General features: G+C 41.7%; 2 protein-coding genes and 1 pseudogene across 5 annotated transcripts in view; 1 reads left to right on the top strand and 2 right to left on the bottom strand.

Moving 5' to 3' along the window:
- The window catches only part of LOC122541648, a 22,701-nt pseudogene extending 18,521 nt beyond the window's left edge, over positions 1–4,180 (top strand).
- LOC122541201 overlaps positions 1–16,655 on the bottom strand; it is a 216,012-nt gene extending 199,357 nt beyond the window's left edge. Inside the window, 2 exon segments of the mRNA XM_043677826.1 lie at positions 11,277–12,612; positions 16,625–16,655. Of these exon segments, the coding sequence (XP_043533761.1) occupies positions 11,277–12,133 (857 nt within the window). The 5' untranslated portion in view covers positions 12,134–12,612; positions 16,625–16,655.
- LOC122541578 (zinc finger protein 271-like) overlaps positions 1–22,321 on the bottom strand; it is a 652,600-nt gene that overhangs the window by 388,832 nt on the left and 241,447 nt on the right. The window lies entirely within an intron of this gene.

Genomic DNA, 22,321 nt, shown 5'->3' with positions numbered 1-22,321 from the left:
TGCGGCCCCAACACTGAACCCTGCGGGACACCGCTTGTCACCGGCTGCCATTCCGAAAAAGAACATTTTATCCCAACTCTCTGCCTTGTGTCAGACAGCCAATCCTCAATCCATACCAATAGCTCACCTTGAACACCATAGGCCCACACCTTGCTCAGCAGCCTCCCGTGTGGCACCTTTTGGAAGTCTAGATAGACCACATCCACTGGGTTTCCCTGGTCTAACCTACTTGTCACCTCTTCAAAGAATGATGACAATGTTGTGTGTGTATACACTAATGATCATCTTTAATTTGACAGTTGATCAGGTGAACTGAGGTCTTCTCCCGTATGATTTCTATCTTTTAAAATTTCTGGGGTTTTCTATCTTTTTCTGCACAAGGAGAGAGAGGGAGAAGGATGCAGTCTATCTGCAAAATCTGGATTGTTTCACTCTCTGCTACCCTTGATGCCGACAGCTTTAACACTGCAGCTCAACTGATCAGAAAGCTGTTGCCAGGTGAATTTTCGTAACTTGAAAGATTATTAGTGCCATTCAGTCTTGAATTTTCCTTTTTTTTAATTCCTAAAAGCTACATTGTACTAAGCTTAATAATACACACTATTATTCCAGGTTGTAAACAACTTTTTTCGTATTCCAGTTACAGCATTCCAATTTCCGTTTCTGCCATACCTGGTGACACATTTATTGTAATGTCTTTCAATGTCTTTTTTAAAGATTTTACCTGAAGGCTTTAGCTTTTCCCGTAAGCCTGAACTGTATTTGTCCAGTATTGTGGCTGAGAGTTGAATTTGGGTTGTGCGGTCTGAGAGTTTGCAGTGTATCTGATTTCCCAGTGTAGCTTCAATCAGCTACACTGAAGCAATATTTTCTTCAGTATTTGCTGACAAGTTTACTTTCTTCAAATAATTTTCAAAAATAAGGGGAAAAATTTCTTAATCGCCATTGAATTAAAACATCTCCTGAGTATTTTTTCATATTCAATACATACTCTAAGCGTAAACTAGTCTTCACCAGTATAACACAAGCTAATACTGAATTGAGAGCCAGTTTTATACCTGGCCCAACTATCATTTTCATTGCCCTCATGTTGCCTGAGAAGGTGGGGATCTGAGCAGAGGAAAAGGACGTAGTCTCATTGCCTGCTCCTGGTCAATATCCAGTGTCCCTGCTGGGAAGAGGATGTATGACAGTCAAGTGAGGAAATAGAAAGAACTTGTATCTGATTCCCCCACATAGGGGAATAGCAGACTGGCAATCACTGTGGAACAGTCTGTCACTGAGCAGTCAGCTCCTTCAGCAAAGGAGGAGAGGGAGTTGGAGAAAATCATGTTTCCTTTTCTTGTTTTCCAGAAGGATTGCATTGTACTACACCAGAGAATACAGAGAGGATAGACTCCGCAGATAGATGCTGACCATCACCTAAAGCACAACTGAGGGAAGACATCCAGTCCCTTTGCAGTGTTGCTCAACACAGAACAGGTTGGGCAGTGAAACCATCATCTGGAAATCGGTCAGGACAGGGGAGTTTTGACATATCATCAGTTCTGAAACTGGTTAGTGGTGTGGAACCTTCAATTAAAACCAACAATTTAAAGATTTGGGTGTGAGTGATTGATGAGAGTGAGGGTGGGAGGTGAGTGTGAGGGACTCCACAAGGTTACAAGATCATCGAACACATAGAGTGGATTTGTTGTAGACCTGCTAAGGAAAGGACAGATTCATGGAAGAAAAACGCTTCAAGTGTGAGGTTTGTGATAAAGCTTTTGTGAAGTCTACTCACCTGTTGATACACCAGAGGATCCACACAGGGGAGAAACCATTCAGGTGTCAGGTCTGTCAGACAGCTTTCACTCAATCTTCACACCTCTTGACCCACCAGAGGTTTCACACAGGAGAAAAACCATTCACATGTCAGGTTTGTGATAAATCATTCTCGCAATCATCAAGCCTTCTTGAACACCAACGTATTCACACAGGCGAGAGGCCATTCAAATGCAAAATTTGTGAGAAATCATTCTCAGTGTCATCTGCTCTCCACAGTCATCAACGAACTCATACAGGGGAAAAGCCGTTTGTGTGCAAGATTTGTGGTAAATCATTCTCGCGGTCAACAGGTCTCTGTGAACACAAACGCACTCACACAGGAGAGAAACCATTCAAGTGTGAGGTGTGTAACAAATTATTTTCAAGGTCAGGGAATCTCCGTGTACACCGACGCATCCACACTGGGGAGAAACTGTTCAAGTGCAATATGTGTGACAAATTATTCCCTGATTCATCAAGACTTCTGCTCCATCAGAGGATTCACACAGGAGAAAAACCATTCGTATGTAAGATGTGTGACAAGTCATTCTCAACATCATCAAAACTCTGTGCACACCATCGTATTCACACTGGGGAGAAACCATTCACATGTGAGGTATGTGACAAATCATTTTCGGAATCATCAAACCTCCATAAACATCAACGTCTTCACACAAGAAATACAAGCAAGGGAAGCAGATGTATGTCACCGATATGCTGTTGAGAGCTGCCCTTTCTCTGAAGGAAGTTTATGCTGGTCAAGAATGAAACAAAGACATTGAATTGGACAGAAGGCGTCTGGATCAGAGGATCAGATCAAATTATACAATGACATGCAACTCTTCAAATGCAACAAGTGGTTGTGATGAACGGATGGCCAGAGACAATCTGTTGCCCTAAGAGAGAACTGGACAGAGACAAAGATATACAATAGGAGGGGGATTATTATTCCTGTTGTAGTGGAAAATCAAACCCAGCTAGGATCTCAGTACAGTACAACAGTGTTTACACAGAGGGAGGACTCTCTTATGAGTGGCCAAGCGGATTCCAATTATTCAACAAACAGCACTTACTTTATGTTCAGAAACCGCAATAAGCAATGTGTTCTTTTACATATACGTGTTTACGCTGAAATATCACACAGCTACTGTCTACCACTTTAATGGTAAAAGTTGCTTTTGACACCTATTGATAAAGGTCTTGCTTTGCTTATTAGCACTAGTTGTAGTTTGTTGTCTAGATTACAATGTTCAGACTAACCCAATTCCTGGAGCCCTCAGCATTTATCAATGTAAGTCCAGCTCCCTTATGCTTTATGTTTCCCCATGCTCGATATCTCAATAATCCCAAAAGAGATGAGAAACAAGATATTGAAGTGTTATCAAGTCAATGAGTCTAATCTGATAAAAGTAAGAAAAGTGCTGTACTGACTATACTGACTAAACATCAGCAATGAATTTAAGGACCACATCAGTCAATGCTATGTAGTATGTCTTACCGGTCTCGTGGAAATGAAGTGTCACTATTCTCAGATCATCATAAAATCTCAAGATTTTTGTAAGTATGCAGGATTCTCAAATCTACCTATCTTTTAGACCCAGGTTTCACAGAAAGCACAGACCAGGTTTCTGTACTTAACAAAAATTACGATTATTAGAAATAAATCCTTTCACTAGAGATAAACAATTATGAACCATCAATATAAAACTGCAACCCATACGTATAATTCCCCTCTACACACACATACAAATGGACGCACAAAATATGGGTGTTTTGGGCAGGCAATTCAGTGATCCTTGGCCACAGCTTTTGCTCAGATAATCCTTTCACTGATCAGAACACTGCTTCTTGATCTTCCTTCTCCAGGTACTTTCACTTGTTTACAGGAGGCACTGGGTGACTGGTTCACACTTATAAAGGTCTCTGATGTATTAATTACAAGTCACAGCTTACTGCAACTGGTGAAGTTCAGGCTTGAGCAGAAACAACTTTCCTTCCAGATGTCCAATTGCTTCTGCCTAAACATTCTCTCCCAAAAGCTGTTCACCTATCTTACAGCCAATCATATTGTTGTTGATAGGCTGGAGGCTTTTGTCATTGGTAACTAATCATTAGTCCACAGACCAATCAGCTATTGGTTGCTGGCCAAAGCTCTGTTCGTACATAGCTTAACTCATAGCTTTCCCTGCTGCTTGAACCAATAGCTGTGTAAACAGCACTTACAATGAGTTTCAGGTTATTTGCTTTTATAAAATGCAACAAGTGCATTAGATTCAACAAACCAAGATTTTTAAAACAATTACTTTCCCAGGTAAGGATCCCATTATCATTGCTCACGTAGTTACCGCTGACATTGTCAGTATGAGAGGCTCACTGCCTAATAAAGAAGCAGAACACAAAAGGTCATAATCTGTACTTTAATATCTGAGCCACGTGTATATTGGCAGATGGCACATCATAATAGAGAGATGAATACTCAAAGACCGATTTAGGAAAAGTGGATTCTGCTTTGTGTGGCACCGGCAGCACTACTGGAGAAAGTGGGATCGGTACTGATAGGGTGGTCTCCACCTGTACCATGCTGGGGCCAGTATTCCTATTGCCAAAGAGTATGGTGCTGGAAAAGCACAGCCGGTCAGGCAGCATCGAGGAGCAGGGGAATTGACATTTCGAGCATAAACTCTTCATCAGGAATGCCTTTCATTGCTTTGAACATTCAGTATATGGGGGTTGGGACTTCATGTTGAGGTTGAAAGGAATTTTTGAGGTCACTTTTGGAGTATTGTGTATAGTTCTGATTTCCCTGCTATAGAAAGGATATTATTAAATTGGGGAGGATTCAGAAAACATTTACGAGGATGTTGCCAGAACTAGAGGGCTTGAGTTATAAGGAGAGGCTGGATACGCTGGGACTCTTTTTCACTGGAGCATAAGAGATTGAGAGGTGACCTTGTAGAGGTTTATAGCATCATGAAGGCTATAGATAAGGTAAGGTCCTAGGGAGTGTTGCTGAACAAAGAGACCTTGGAGTGCAGGTTCATAGCTCCTTGAAAGTGGAGTCGCAGGTAGATAGGATCGTGAAGAAGGCGTTTGGTATGCTTTACTTTATTGGTCAGAGTATTGAGGACAGGAGTTGGGGGGTCACGTTGCGGCATGTACAGGACATTGGTTAGACCACTGTTGGAATATTGCGTGCAATTCTGGTCTCCTTCCTATCGGAAAGATGTTGTGAAACTTGAAAGGGTTCAGAAAAGATTTACAAGGATGTTGCCAGGGTTGGAGGATCTGAGCTACAGGGAGAGGCTGAACAGGCTGGGGCTGTTTTCCCTGGAGCGTCAGAGGATGAGGGGTGACCTTATAGAGGTTTACAAATTTTGAAGGGCATGGATAGGATTAATAGACAAAGTCTTTTCCCTGGGGGCAAGGAGTCCAGAACTAGAGGGCATAGGTTTAGGGTGAGAGGGGAAAGATATAAAAGAGACCCAAGGGCAACTTTTTCACGCAGAGGGTGGTACGTGTATGGAATGAGCTGCCAGACGATGTGGTGGAGGCTGGTACAATTGCAACATTTAAGAGGCATTTGGATGGGTATATGAATAGGAAGGGTTTGGAGGAATATGGGCCGGGTGTTGGCAGGTGGGACTAGATTGGGTTGGGATATCTGGTCGGCATGGACGGGTTGGACCGAAGGGTCTGTTTCCATGCTGTACATCTCTATGACTCTGTGACTCGATGAATGGGAAAGATAGGGGAGTTCAAAGCTAGGGACATATTTTGAAGGTGGGAGGGGAAACTTTGTTACATAGAGGTGGTTTGTGCATAGAATGGTGGTTTGCATCACTGCATCACAGAGGAAGTGTTGATTCCAGATACAGTTACAACATTTAAAAGACATTGGTACACAAAAGGGAAAGATTAGAGGGAGAGAGGGCAAATCCAGGAAAGCGAGACTAATTTAGTTTGGAAAATTTTGGTCGGCATGGACAAGTTGGTCTGAAAGATGTCTTTCTGTGCTGTTATGACTCTATGATTCTCGAAGAAGACATGGATTTTGACCTGAATTTCGAAAGGGTGCTGCATATTTAGGAATGACAGGAAATAGGAAAAGGTGGATAGGGTGGCTCTGTTAGAGAATGATCTGCAATTTTTCTCTTGCAAAATTTTTAAATAGATCATTTGGTCCTCTAAATAATTTGTCCAAATGAACATAAATCACTAACTATCAAAATATCTGTAAAGTGCATGCACCTTCATCCTCTCCAAAGGCAAAATACCATGAATGCTGGAAAGCTGACATATCTTCAGAAACTGCTGGTAATCCTCAGATCAGGTAACATCTGTGGAGAGAGGAGCAAATTCTTTGCAACCTTAGACATGCCTGAAACACAATATCCTCCAGTTTTCAGAAGAATTCATTCAGCTGATGTGAGGTTTGCTGGATGAGAATGCATTTATTTCCCATTCCTAATTGACTTGGAGAAGTCAATGGTGAACAGCCTTCATGAACTGTTGTAATCCATATGATGTGGGACATCCATAATGCTATAGAGGAGTTGCAGGATTTTGACCAAGCAATGCTTGGCACACTTGTGCCTCAACAGTGATAGCTCGAGAATCTCCTGAAATAGTTCATTTTTCCAGCCCCACAACACTCCTCTATCCTTGACCCCTATCTTATTCCTCAGAAACATACCAACAGATGGTGTCCCCAAACCATTTGATGACTTGAGCTCCAATTTCTACTTAAGAGACCCTATCTGATAAAATTTACAGCGACTGGTGCCCAATATTCAGAAGTTCAAATCTGAGTTCTGTAGAAAGGTCACTGAACCAGCGACATTAACTATGCTTTCTCTCCACAACTGCTGCCAGAACTGCTGACTTCTTCCACCTGGTTGGTTCCCTGGAGGGTTGGTATCTGTCTGCTTCATACACCCAGAAGGGGTGGGAAGGGAATTGGAGAAGAAGATGAGGAAAGTACCCCAGCCCACAGTGGCATTGTGTGCAGGACTCTTACTGTTGGATGTGGAGTGTTTTAGTGAATAGGAACATGTCATGCTGACAAATCAAGTGGTTTGGATTCAGCTGAACAGTGAATTTATTGTGAGTTATAAAATGTACTAGAAGGTCAGTAACCAACAAGGAGCAATAATACTCAGTTCGTCAAACAAAATAACAAAACATTTCAAAACGACATGCAATGAATCTTGGAAGAGTATAAAATGAGCTTACCAGACTGTTCTTATATTGAGGTGTAATGGATCGAGGAAATTCATTTCTGGAGAGACTCAATCCCCACTCCCTCAACATACTCAGGATAGCAATCCTCCCACAGAGGATAGTACAAACATGGTATTAGTCTAACACCCATCATCTGAAGATCTCTCTATAATTCACATCCCCAACTTAAGCTGGGTCTGATTCTACCCCATACCCACTCCTGAAAGCTGGCTCACTTTACTAATACACAGATACGTATCAGGGGAAACTTCTCAGAATATTACAGACAGAAGTTTCTTTAAAATGGAGATGATGTATTCTGCTTTAGTCTGGCTCCCAACTCTGATGGTCAGAAATGCTACTGAACTTTAGTGACACAGGATATGGGCTTAAAAATGTGTTGCTGGAAAAGCGCAGCAGGTCAGGCAGCATCCAAGGAGAAGGAGAATCGACGTTTCGGGCATAAGCCCTTCTTCAGGATAGGGCTCATTTCCATCATACAAACCGACCAATGGTTGCAGAGATCCAGTGATCGTGTGGGTCCAAGGACCAATCAGTTTCCATTCCTGGAAGACTCTCTTCCCTCAGGTGACTTGGACAGTGTTTCCTAATTCCCAACTCCCTGCCATTTGCCCTCCATTTACCAGTTGGCAGTTAGTGTGTAAAGAAAGTCTTAATTTATTTTAAAATCTAATTATGGTATTCATTTACAATTCACTCAGTTTAAATTATGAAGTTCCCAGCCTGAAACAAGCTTTGTTATTTTAATCAAACTTTTCAGGCATGTTATGATTCAACTCCAAATCAGGTGGAACCTGAACGCAGACCTTCTGTCCAACAGGCAGGGATAACATCACTGCACTTCAAGACTATTCTAAGCATTGGCATCTAATAGTGGGAAAAATGCAGTAGTCCATTTCATTTATTATGAAAAATGTATTAACAGAACATTTGATAAACAGTGTTAGGATTGGACAGTCAGCACGAATTTATAAAAGAGAAATCGTACTCAACAAATCTATTAGAATTTTCTGAGGATATAACTTCTAATAGCTTTGATCAAAGGAACTACTGGATGTCATTGGACTTTCAGAAGAAATTTGGAAAGGTCCCACATAAGAGATTAGCTTTTAAAATTTAAAGTGCATGGATTGGGTCAGTGTACTGAAATGGATAAAGACCTGGCTGGCAGACAGGAAACAAAGAGTAGAAATAAACTGGTCATTTTCAGACTGACATCCAGTGACTATTAAGGTTCTGCGCTGAAAATGTGTTGCTGGAAAAGCGCAGCAGGTCAGGCAGCATCCAAGGAACAGGAGAATCGACGTTTCGGGCATAAGCCCTTCTCCAGGAATCTTCAGGCTGATGCCCGAAACGTCGATTCTCCTGTTCCTTGGATGCTGCCTGACCTGCTGCGCTTTTCCAGCAACACATTTTCAGCTCTGATCTCCAGCATCTGCAGTCCTCACTTTCTCCACTATTGAGGTTCTGCAAGGATCAGTGCTTGGACCCCAGCTATTCACAATATACATTAATGACCTAAATGAACTAAATGTAATATTTTCATGTTTGCACATGACACTAAGCTGGGTATGATGGTGAAGTATGAGGAAGATGCAGAGGTGCTTCAGTGTGATTTGGACAACTTTAGTGAGTGAGCAAATGTATGGCACATTAAGTGTAACGTAGATAAGTGTGAGGTTATCCATTTTGGTAGCAAAACCAAGAAGGCAGATTATTTGGTTGGCAACTGATTCAGAAAGGGAGAGGTGCAACATGATCTGTGTGTCTTTGTACACCAGTCACTGAAAGTAAGCATTGTGTGCTGGGCTTTATAATGAGGGATTTGAGTTCAGGAGCAGGAATGTCTTGCTACAATTGTGGAAGTACTTGGTGAGACCACCTCTGGAGTACTGTGTGCAGTTTTGGTCTCCCTGTGTGAGGAGGAATATTCTGGTTATGGAGGCATTGCAACGAAGGTTCACCAGCCTTCATACCTGGGAGGACATATGAAGAGAGACAGGACCAGTGAGGATTATAATCACTGGAGTTTCGAAGAATGAGGGAGGATCTCATTGAAACCTATAAAATTCTAACAGGACTAACTGTTAACGCAGAAAAGATGTTCCTGATGACTGGGGAATCCAGAGCCAGGGGTCACAGTCTAAGGATACAAGGTTGATTATTTAGGACTGACATGAGGAGAAATTTCTTCATCCAGAGAGTGGTATTCTCTGCCACAGAAAGCGATTGAAGCCACCACATTGAATGTTTTTAAGTAGAAGTTACGTATAATTTTTAGTGCGAAAGGAATCAAAGGGTCTTAGGTGAAAGTGGGGAGAGGGTATTAAATTAGTTAATCAACCATGATCATATTGAATGGCAGATCAGGCTCAAAATGCCAAATGATCTATTCCTGTTTCATTCTTAATGTAAGCAAAGTTTTCCATTTGGAAGAGTAGTTGGGCTTCATTAGCAAAGAAGCTCAAATTGGTTCCTCTGTAACTGGGCCTGTTGTATCAGAAGCAAATGACCTTGTCAATTTAGAATGATTGGACACTTGAGAAAGGGGAGAAAGGAGATGATGTATTCTGTTGCTTTTGATTTTTCTAAACTTTTCAGCCTCACTATTTGCTGAGAATCCGGTAAGTAATTAAGATTTATTCTATTCCTAGGGTTCATCGTGGTATTGCAACTGGTGGAAAGGTTAATAAAATATATAAATGCTTACATTTTAAAAATATATAATTAAAGTCTTTGTTTGAATGGCCAAAACAAAGATGGACTGACAGCAAAAATAGAAATAAGCAAGTCAGATTTGTAGCCTTTACAGAGACATAACTACAGGATGACATGGATTGGGACCTGAATATTGAAAGGTACAGGATACTTTGGAAGGACAGGAAACTAGGAAAACTCTGATAATTAATTATGATATTAGCACAATATGTGGAAATGGTTTGGCTGGAAATGAGAAACGATAAAGGCAATAAATCATCTGTTGGAATGATGTACAGGTCCTCTACAGCAATCACAACAGAGTGAAGCAGAAAAAAAATAAATAATGGTAGCTTGTCTGGAAGGGTTATAATCATGAGAAAATATCAGGTGTATAAATGTAAATGGATGAGGAGTTGAGAGAATGTTTTTGGATATTTTCTTAGAATACCATGTTTTGGAGCTGACCAGCTAGACCTAGTATTGCACAATAAGATAGAATTAATTAATAATCTTCTCGTGAAGATTATTATGCATCAGCGATCGTAGTATGATTGAATTTTATATTCAGTTTTGGGAAGACAGGAATAAGACCATATTTAAAACTTTAAATAAGATCAATTATGACAGCACAAAAGTAGAACTGGATAAAGTGAATTGGCAAATCACGTTAAAGGATAGGTTAATAGAGATGCAGTACTTAAGGGGATATTTTGCAATTTACAGAATAGATATATTCCAGTGAGTAGGAAAAATTCCAAGGGATGTATCTAGTATCCACAGTTAACTAGAAAAAGCAGAAATAGCTTCAGACTTAAAGAAAAAAACATACATTTATGCAAAAACAGATGACAAGTCACAAGACTGGACTGATTATAAAAACAGAAAGAATAACAAAAAAGAGGAAAATTACATTGAGAGAAAGCCAGTGAGAAATATAAAAACAAACAGCACAAGTTTTCATTAGTATCTCAAAAGGAAAATAAAATAACAAAGAGAGTGTTGATACTATAGAATTTGAGTATAGATAATTACTAAAATAAGGAGCTGGCAGATGAATTGAACATGTTTTCACATTAATCTTCACTTTCACTATACAGGATAGCAGGAGTTACTCCAAGTCCTCTTTCACTGGCATCACGTTGCAGGGTGACTCCATTGTTGACATCATAGTCGCTCATTTCTGATGAAGAGCTTATGCTCGAAACGTCGAGTCTTGTGCTCCTCGGATGCTGCCTGACTGGCTGTGTTTTTCTAGCACCACATTCTGATCTCCAGCATCTACAGTCCTCACTTTCTCACAATCCCTCAGCACTGGTGATGTCATCACTAGTTGTTTGATGGGAGTGAAAGCTGCTTCTTGTTCTGTGTCCCACTCCCACTGAACATCCTGCACAGTGACACTGTATACAGGTTCACACTCTGAGGACTGATTGGGCAAGAACCTGGCTGGGTAGTCCCCATGTGAGTTTGTTGATGTTCCAGGAGTTCCAAAAATTGTGTGAAATGTTTGTTATAGAACTCAACAGCTTTATGGTTTTTCCATTGCATGAGTGCGTTGATGGACCAACAAATGCACAGTCTGTGTGAAAGCCTTGTCACACATCTCACACCTGAATGGTTTCTCTCCTGTGTGAATGCGTTCATGTTTGCGGAGGTTTGATGAATCTGGGAACGATTTGTCGCACACGTCACATGTGAATGGTTTCTCCCCTGTGTGAATGCGTTGATGTACATGGAGGTTTGATGAATTTTGGAATGATTTCTCACACACTTCACATGTGAATGGTTTCTCCCCTGTGTGTATATGTTGGTGCACGAGGAGGGCAGATGACTGGAAGAATGCTTTGTCGCAAGTCTGACACTTGAACAGTTTTTCGCCTGAGTGAATCCTCTGATGGACATGGAGGATTGATAATCTTGAGAATGATTTCTTGCACACTTCACATGTAAATGGTTTTTCCCCCGTATGGATCCTTTGATGGAGCAAGAGTTCTGATGACCTTGAGAATGATTTGTCACACACCTCACACCGGAATGGTTTCTCTCCCGTGTGAATATGCTGGTGTGTGTGGAGGCTTACTGACTGTGAGAATGATTTGTCACACACTTTGCATGTGAAATGCTTCTCCCCTGTGTGGATGCGTTGGTGTCTGAGGAGGCTCTCTGACTGTGAGAATGATTTGTTACACTCGTCACATCTGAAAGGTTTCTCCCCTGTGTGAATACGTTGGTGTCTATGGAGGTTTGAAAACACTGAGAATGACTTGCTGCACACCTCACACTGGAATGGTTTCTCCCCTGTGTGAGTGCGATGGTGTGTGCGTAGGTTCGATGAGTCTGAGAAAGATTTGTTACACATCTCACATATGAATGGTTTCTTTTCCATGTAGCTGTTCTTTTGTTAACATTTATACAACAAAAGTACTTTGTACGTAAAGAGATCATATCACGCTCCGGGACTCTTCAGATCCCTGGTATTTGAGCAATCTCTCACTTCCAGAATGAATCACTAGTTCATGTGGCTCAATGAATGATTGAAGCTCTCACCAAATTGGAGTCCACTCACACTTCTTCTCAGTCTCATCCTGAGTCTCATCACTTCTCCTCAGTCCCATCTCTTCAGAAAGGTTGCTTCTGATGGAAGGCTCCACACCACTGACCAGTTTCAGATCTGATGATATGTCAAAGCTCCCCTGGCCTGATCAATTTCCAGAGGATGGTTTCACTGCTGAACCTTCTCTGTGTTGAGCAATGCTGTGAAGGGACTGGATGTCTTCCCACAGTTGTGCAGTTGTTCTTTGAGTCACGGTCAGGATATATCTGTGGAATCTATCCTTCTGTACTTCCTAGTACAGTACAATCCTTCTGTAAAACAGGAAATGAAAACATGATTTCCTTTAACTCCCTCTCCCTCCTTGCTGCAGGGGCTGATTCCTCAGTTAGAGACTGTTCCACAGTGAGTGCCAGTCTGTTATTCCCTCGTTGTGTGTGCTTTGGATGGAGGGGGGTGGGGGAGACACAATGCTTTCTTTTTCCGCATTTGACTGTCACACACCCTCTGATTCTGTCAGGAACACTGATAGTGACCAAGAGCAAACAATGTGACTACTTTATTTTCTCCATTCAGTCCCCTATCTTCCTAGGTACTGTGAGGGCAATGGAAAAGACGGTCAGGAGTGTAAGATGTTTTCTCAATTCACAATGAATTCTAGTCTTGCTGGTGAAGACCAGTTTACTGTTAGAGTATATAATATAACCAACATACAAGAGGAATGAAACATCTCCCTTGTTTTCAAAAACAACTTGAAGAAAACCCACTGAACAGAATGTGTCAGATCCTCAGGAATCTAACACTTCAGTGTATCTGATTAAAAGGTTCTGGCTTATCCTGGGAAGTTAGATGCACCGTACTCTTTCTGATTGCACATCCCAATTTCAGCTATCAGCTAAGGCACTGGGCAAAACTGTCAAATGTAACCCGAGGCCTTCAGGTAAAACCTTGGAAGGAGGCATTCAAAGACATTTCAATAAATGTGTCACCAGGCAAAGCCAATGAATTTCTATGATGCTGGATTAACAATTCAGAGATTGTGAGTTCAACTCCAATCCCAGAAAGGTACGTAGATAGCGTTACAGTGATAATTTGGCCTATTTGTTTCATTTTGATGTTTATAGTTGACACAAGTATCTTCTCACTCTCCTGTATCTTACCCTATCAACAGAACCTTCTGTTCCTTTCTCCCTCGTGAGCTTATCTAGTTTCATTTAAAGATGTCTCTCCTCTTCACCTCAACCATTCTGTGTTGTGAAGGTGAATTTAATTAACTTTGGAATTTGTGGAACAGAATCAAAGTAAAATGAAGGAAATTTTCAGAATGCCCAAAAAACACAAGTAATGTCCTTCAGGGAAGGGAAGCTGCTACAACTGTCTGGTTTTATCTCCATATAACTCTCATCCCACATGATAGAGTTGACTCTGAACTTCCTTCTGATGTGGCAGAGCAAACAAACTCTCCAAAGTTCATAATAAGAGGAAAGTCAATGTGAGCTAGAGAGAGCTACAGATTGGAAAACAGCTAATGTGATGCCACTGTTTAAAAAGGGAGGTAGACAAAATATGGGGAATTATAGACCAGTGAGCTTAACCTCTGTAGTAGAGAAGATACTTGAGTCTGGTATCAGAGAAGAAATAGCATGAGTTCATGAAGGGCAGGTCATGCTTGACAAATCTTTTGGAATTCCATGAAGACATTTTGAGCAAGGTGGACAACAGGGATGTGGTGTACTCAGATTTCCAAAAGGCCTTTGACAAGGTGCTGCACAAGAGGCTGCTTCATGAGATAAGGATGCATGGTGTTGGGGTAGAGTATTAGCATGGATGGAGGATTGATTGACTAACAGGAAGCAAAGAGTGGGGATAAAAGAGTGCTATTCTGGCTGGCAATCAGTGACTAGTGGTGTGCTTCAGGATCGGGATCACAATTTATACAGATGATTTGGAGTTGGGGGACCACGTGTATGGTGTCAAAATTTGCAGATGACATGAAGATGAGTGGCAGAGCAAAGTGTGCAGATGATTGTGATTCTTTGCAGAGGAACACAGATACATTGAGTGAGTGGGCAAAGGTCTGGCAGATGGAATACAATGTTAATAAATGTGAAGTCATACATTTTGGTAGGGGTAACAGTAAAAAGATTATTACATGAATGGTAAAAGGTTGCAGCATGTTGCTATGCAGAGGGACCTGGGTGTCCTTGTGCATGAATCAAAGAAGGTTGGTCTGCAGGTACAACAAGTGATTAGGAAGGCAAATGGAATGTTGTCCTTCATTGCTAAAGGGGTTGAGTTTAAAAACAGAGATATAATGTTGCAGCTGTGCAAAGTGTTGTTGAGGCCACACCTGGAGTACTGTGTGCAGTTTTGGTCTCCTTACTTGAGAAAGGATGTACAGACACTGGAGGGGGTGCAGGGGAGGTTCACTAGTTTGATTACTGAGTTGAGGAGGTTGGCTTATGAGGAGAGACTGAGTAGATTGGGATTATATTTATTGGAATTCAAAAAGATTGGGGGGGGGGATCTTATAGAAACATATAAAATCATGATTGGAATGGATAAGATAGAGGTAGAGAGGATGTTTCCACTGGCAGGTGAAGCTAGGACAAGAGGGCAGAGCCTCAAGATTAGAAGGAGCAGATTTAGGTCTGAATTGAGCAGGAACGTCTTCACACAGAAGGTAGTTAAGCTATGGAATTCCTTGCCCAGGGAAGTAGTTGAGACTACTTCAGTAAATGTTTTTAAAGTTACAGTAAATATTTTTTTGAAAAATAAAGGAATTAAGGGTTATGGTGAGAGCACGTGTAAGTCGGTCTGAGTCCATGAAAAGATCAGCCATGATCACATTGAATGGCAGAGCAGGCTTGAAGGGTGGATGGCCTACTCCTGGTTCTTATATTCTTATGACCAGTGGGGATCCACAGGGATCAGTGCTAGAATCACAACTGTTTACAATATATAACTTGGAAGAATCAAGTGAATATACTGTAACCAAATTTGCAGATTATACAAATATAGATAGAAAGGCAGGTTGAGGGAGGGATACAAACAGTTCACAGAGAGATATTGATAGGTTAAGTAAATGGGCAAAAGGTTGGCAAATACAATTTAATGTGGGAAAATGTAAAGTTGTTCATTTTGGAAGGGAGAACAAAAGAACAGAATATTATTTAAATGGAGAAAAACTGCAGAAAGCTGCAATACAAACAAATTTGAGGGTACTCATGACAAAACACAGAAAGCCAGCACACATGTATGGGAAGTGTGAGGTTACAGGGATAGGGTGGGTCTGGGTCGGATGTTGTTCGGAGTATCTGTGTGGACTTGATGGGTCGATAGCCTGCTTCCATATTGTCGGGATTCGATCATTCTATTCTGTGTGCAACAGGTAATCAGGAAGGCTAATAGAATGTTAGCCCTTTCAAGGAGGTTGGTGTATAAAAATAGAGACGTCTTACTGTAATTGTACAAGGTGCTGGTGAGACCACATCTGGTGTGCTGTGAGTTTTGTTCCCCTAATTTAAGCAAAGATATAATTTCATTGGAGACAATTCAGCAAAGGTTCACAAGGATGTGTATGGAGGGAATGAGTTATGAGCAAACACTAAACAACTTTGGACTCTACTCACTGGAGTTTGAAAGAATAACAGGTGAAAGAGGATGCTTCCGGAGCTTGACAAGGTAAATTCTGAGAGAATGTTTTGCCTCACAGGAGAATCTAGGACCAGAAGGAATAGTCTCAGAATAAAGGGGCTCCAATTTAAGAATATTATAAGAAGGAATTTCTTCCCTCGGCATGTTCACAGGCTTTGAAACTCCCTGCTCTTGGGGCAGTGTCCTTATATATTCAAGGCTGAGATATAAAGATTCTTGATCATAAGGGAAGTGAAGGGTAATGGGGAAACTGGAGGAAAATAGACACGATGAATGCTAGATCAGCTGTGATACTACTGAATAGTAAAGCAGGTTGTCGGGGCCGAAAGCCTACTCCTGTTTCTATTTCTTTAATCAGTAAGAATTCTCAGACACTCTGCACCTCCCAGATAATGACACCTCACCTTCTCATATTCAGGAATGAGCCATCATCAAAACTTAGCCTGGAAATCAGAGGGAAATGCTTCCAATAAACACACTCAATATCCAACACACAGCTCCAGTCAAACAATTCAGCACAAAACAAGTAAACAGCTCTCTCAGCTGGATCTTCTCACACAGCATAAGGGACATTTCCACCCCTGACTGCCCACAGGATAATCAGACTGCCTGAAGATTGGTGTGGATATTATGGGATACAATTTGTATAAAAGCTGCTCCTTCACTCACCATCTCCTCACTTGGTTTTCAGTCCCTATAGGAAGTGAACCAGCTCTGGAAGAGGAAGAGGAGACAATGGGCAGAGAGGGTGGGCTCTCTGATTGACGTCTCTCACAATCAATTCAAATATTTCTGATTTGGAGATGGTGTTGGACTGGGGTATACATCATCCAACTTCATCAGGTGGTTGTGGAGTACAGGATCGTAAGACATAGAATTTAGAGCAAAAGTTCACAGTGTGATGTAACTGAAATTATATATTGAAAAACTGGATTGTTTGTTAAGTCTCTCATCTTTTGGAATGAACATGTTGGGTTCAGTTCTTTCATATGTAAATCGCAGAACTTTTTTAAAGTTACATTCTCACATGAACTTTAACAATTGGTGTCATATCGGCCCAGATAATACATTTAAGGTTTTCCTTTCTTCCTGGTGGTGGAAATTTGAATAAAGATTTGTGCACCTTGTGTCTTTCACTGTGTCTCACACCTGCACACACACAACATGGGTGCTGGAGTAAAAATAAGCACTACCGCAGTTAGGCGGTAGTGTGGGGGTGTAAAAACAAAGAGCAGGAGGACAGCCATCCTGTAAAAGAAAAAAAAGAGCAGGAGGTCAGCCATCAAAAAAAAGAAAAAAAAATACATTTAAGGTGTGAGGTTCCCTGTGTGAGACTATCTGTGCCACAATGTTCAGACTGATTCTAATCTAAAAAAGGGATTTACAGAATCTTACATGGATTCATACAGTTTTAGAGCAAAATAAAATAACTCTGCAAGTACAAATTCACCCCACAAACTTATATATGTGTGTGTGTGTGTGTGCATGTGGGTGGGTATTGGTGGTGGGGTGATTATGAGTGTCTGTGATAGAGTGTGTGAGTGTAAAGGGGTATAAGTCTGTGAGAGGGTGCGTGTGGGAGTGTATGTGTGAGCGTATAAGAAAGAGCAATAGCAGGATTTATACCTTCTTATTTAAGGCACACAATCAGGAAACTGATTGCAGCTACTGAAGGGGATAATGAGGAGAGTGTTCTTCAATTTTGGAAGAACTTTAACATTAAGAATGCCATTGACATCATTGTGGAGGTCTGGGGTGAAGTCAGTAAGGATGAGAGTCATAGAGTCATAGAGATGTACAGCACGGAAACAGACCCTTCGGTCCAACCCGTTCATGCTGACCAGATATCCAACCCAATCTAGTCCCACCTGCCAGCACCCTGCCCATATCCCTCAAAATCCTTCCTAGTCATATACAGATCCAAATGCCTTTTAAATGTTGCAATTATACTAGCCTCCACCACTTCCTCTGGTAGCTCATTTCATACGCGTACCACCCTCTGCGTGAATAAGTTGCCCCTTAGGTCACTTTAATATCTTTCCCCTCTCACCCTAAACCTATGCCCTCTAGTTCTGGACTTCCCCACCCCAGGGAAGAGACTTTGTCTATTTATCCTATCCATGCCCCTCATAATTTTGTAAACCTCTATAAGGTCACCCCTCACTCTACGATACTCCAGGGAAAACAGCCCCAACCTGTTCAGCTTCTCCCTGTAGCTCAAATCCTTCAATCCTGGCAACATCCTTGTAAATCTTTTCTGAGCCCTTTCAAGTTCCACAACATCTTTCCGATAGGAAGGTGATCAGAGTTGCACGCAATATTTCAACAGTGGTCTAACCTATGTCCTGTACAGCTGCAACATGACCTCCCAACTCCGGTACTCAGTACTCTGACCAATAAAGGAAAGCATACAAAATGCCTTCTTCACTATCCTATCTGCTTGTGACTCCACTTTCAAGGAGCTATGAATCTGCACTCCAAGATCTCTTTGTTCAGCAACATTCTCTCACCATTAAGTGTATAAGTCCTGCTAAGATTTGCTTTCCCAAAATGCAGCACCTCGCATTTATCTGAATTAAACTCCATCTGCCACTTCTCAGCCCATTGGCCCATCTCATCAAGATCCCGTTGTGGTCTGAGGTAACCTTCTTCGCTGTCCACTACACCTCTAATTTTGGTGTCATCTGCAAACTTACTAACCATCCATCTTATGCTCACATCCAAATCATTTGTATAAATGATGAAAAATACTGGACCAAGCACCAATCCTTGTGGCACTCCACTGGTCACAGGCCTCTAGTCTGAAAAACAACCCTCCACCACCACCTTCTGTCTTCTACCTTTCAGCCAGTTCTCTATCCAAATGGCTAGTTCTCCCTTTACTCCATGAGATCTAACCTTGCTAATCAATCTCCCATGAGGAACCTTGTCGAACGCCTTACTGAAAATCCATATAGATCACATCTACTGCTCTGCCCTCATCAATCCTCTTTGTTACTTCTTCAAAAGACTCAATCAAGTTTGTGAGACATGATTTCCCACGCACAAAGCCATGTTGACTAGTCCTAATCAATCCTTGCTTTTCCAAATACATGTACATCCTGTCCCTCAGGATTCCCTCCAACAACATGCCCACCACCGACGCCAGGCCAACTGGTCTATAGTTCCTTGGCTTGTCCTTACCACCTTTCTTAAACAGTGGCACCACGTTAGGCAACCTCAGTCTTCCGGCACCTTACCTGTGACTATCGATGATACAAATATTTCAGCAAGGGGCCCAGCAATCACTTCCCTAGCTTCCTGCAGAGTTTGAGGCTACACCTGATCAGGTCCTGGGGATTTACCCACCTTTATGCGTTTCAAGATATCCATCACATCCTCCTCTGTAATCTGGATATTTTTCAAGGTGTCGCCATCTATTTCCCTACAGTCTATATCTTCCGTATCCTTTTCCACAGTAAATGCTGATGCAAAATACTCATTTAGTATCTCTCCTATTTTCTGTGGCTCCACACAAAGGCCCCCTTGCTGATCTTTGAGGGGCCCTATTGTCTCCCTAGTTACCCTTTTGTCCTTAATATATTTGTAAAAACCCTTTGGATTCTCCTTAATTCTATTTGCCAAAGTTATCTCATGTCCCCTTTTTGCCCTCCTGATCTCCCTTTTAAGTATACTCCCACTGCCTTTGTACTCTTCTAAGGATTCACTCCCTCTATCCTGTCTATACCTGCTTGCATATAGTTTGGCAGAAGCTTCTCCCAGATTTTCTTCATGATTTTAAAGGCGTTGAGCTGTCAGAGGAGCTTCCAGAAATCAAAGAACATTGTGTCGCTCTTGCAAAGCAAATTGGATTTGAAAAAGTGGAGACTGAGCTACAACAACTTGTTGCTGCAGGGGAAATTGAAGCTTGAGTTGAAATCCAGGATGCAGCACCTTGAGAACTTTCACTTCTCTTTTGCTTTCCACCCTGAGGAAAACTGAGAAGCAGATGCAGCTCTTCGAAGAAAATGATTACATGGCAGAAAGCAGCAGGATAGCAGTTCGTGGCATTAAGAGTTACCTGGCACCCTATGAACAGCTTCTTCATGAAAGAAGAAAGAACCAGATGCTTTTTTAAAGCCAACCCCCAAGAAACATTCTGAGGGCAATGAACCACAGGCGTCCATTTGTGGACTAAATATTTTCTTTTGTCACAACACTACACCCAGAACTGCACCGAAAGTAATGATAATGCTGATGATGATCCTCAGATGATCCTCTTAACACAGTACTGTAACTCAGCAAACTTAGAAACCCATTAAAGTGTTAAATTTATTATATTATTTCATTAAAATATATGATTTTAACATTTATTTAGATTATGCTATTGTTTGTGTTAGGCTAACTATTATTTTTGTTTCAATTTTTACTGATATTCTTGGTGGTTTGCTCCTAACCCTGTTTTTCCCATCGCCCCCATTATTTCTATTGCACAATTTTCTGTAACACAAGGTCGCTTGAGGAAACAACTACTGCATTATAGTAGAACAGACTATGGGGATAGGGTGTGGGGCGTAGGGCTGGCTCTGTGTGGAATGGTCTTTGGAGGATAGGTGCAGACTAAATGGGCTGAATGGCCTCTATCTGCATTGGAAGGATTCTATGATTCACCAAACTCATCTAATCCCGTTTTCAGCATTTGGCCCATAGCCTTGTATGCCTTTGCATCACAAGTATCTACATACTTATTTAATGTTGGGTGGCACGGTGGCTCAGTGGTTAGCACTGCTGCCTCACAGCACCAAGGACCCAGGTTCAATTCCAGCCTTGGGCAACTGTCTGTGTGGAGTTTGCACATTCTCTCCGTGTTTGCATAGGTTTTCTCCGGGTGCTAACGGTTTCCTCCCACAGTCCAAAGATGTGCCGGCCAGGTGAATTGGCCATTCTAAATTGACCATAGTGTTAGGTGCATTAGTCAGAGGGATATGGGTCTGGTTGGGTTACTCTTCAGAGGGTTGGTATGGGCTTGTTGGGCCGAAGGGCATGTTTCCACACTGTCAGCAATCTAATCTGATAAGAGGTTCTGCCTCTACCACCCTTACAGGCAGTGTGTTCCAGATTCCCATCACCCCCTGGGTGAAAAGAAATCTTCCCTCACATCCCCTCTAAACTTCCTGCTCCCTTACAATAAATCTATTCCCCTAGTTATTGATCCTTCAATCAACGGAAAAAAAAGTTTTCCCTGTCTATGCGCCTCATAATTTATGCATCTCAATCATGTGCCCACTCAGGTTCCTCTGCTCCAAGGAAACAAACTCAGTCTGTCCAAACAGTCTTCAAAACTGAAACTCTCTAGCCCAGTGAACATCCTGGTAATCACTTCTGCAGCCATCCTCACCAGTGCAATCACATCTCTCCTGTAATGTGGATTTCAGACTATGCACAAGATTCTAGCTGGGCCTAAACAACTTTGTGTGCAGTTCTAGCATAACCTTCCTGTTCTTAAACTCTATGCCTCAGCTAAAAAAGGCATGTATACCATATACCTTCCTAACCATTTTGTATACCTGTCCTGATACCTTAAGGGATCGGTGTACATGCACATCAAGATTCCTATGATCTTCAGTGGTTCCCGGAGTCATCATGTCTTCCCTTGCCTTGTAAAAAGTGCTTTACCTCACATTTATCCAGACTGAATTTCATTTGCCACTTATCTGTATCTTATTGTAACGTGATGCTATTCTCCTAATATTCAACACACCACCAATTTTATTTTATTTTTCTGCATTTGGTTGTGGGATCTAAATTGGCCCATATGGATAAATCCCCTCTTCTTCTATGACATAGTGTCATGCGATCTTTAACATTCACCTGAGAGGATGGATGAGGCCTTGGTTTAACTGACTTGAAAGATCGTAGCTCTTACGGTGCATCACTGTGTATTGCAATGGAGTGTCAACCACAGTGGTCAAACGTCTGGAGCAAATCTTGTACTTATAATCTTCTAACTTAGACAAGAGTGCTAATTTAGCCACAATTTGCATCTCTACACATTCCACATCAGACTTAGAGTCATAGAGATGTACAGCATGGAAACAGACCCTTCGGTCCAACCTGTCCATGCCGACCAGATATCCCAACCCAACCTAGTCCCACCTGCCGGCATCCAGCCCATATCCCTCCAAACCCTTCCTCTTCATATACCCATCCAAATGCCTCTTAAATGTTGCAATTGTACCAGCCTCCACCACATCCTCTGGCAGCTCATTCCATACACATACCACCCTCTGCGTGAATAAGTTGCCCCTTAGGTCTCTTTTATATCTTTCCCCTTTCACCCTAAACCTATGCCCTCTAGTTCCGGACTCCCCGACCCCAGGGAAAAGA

This window comes from Chiloscyllium plagiosum, chromosome 37, assembly GCF_004010195.1.
Source record: "Chiloscyllium plagiosum isolate BGI_BamShark_2017 chromosome 37, ASM401019v2, whole genome shotgun sequence".
NCBI classification, from domain to species: Eukaryota; Metazoa; Chordata; class Chondrichthyes; order Orectolobiformes; family Hemiscylliidae; genus Chiloscyllium; species Chiloscyllium plagiosum.
The sequence above is the reverse complement of the archived record's forward strand: the minus strand, read 5'-3'. Positions and strand labels throughout refer to the sequence as shown.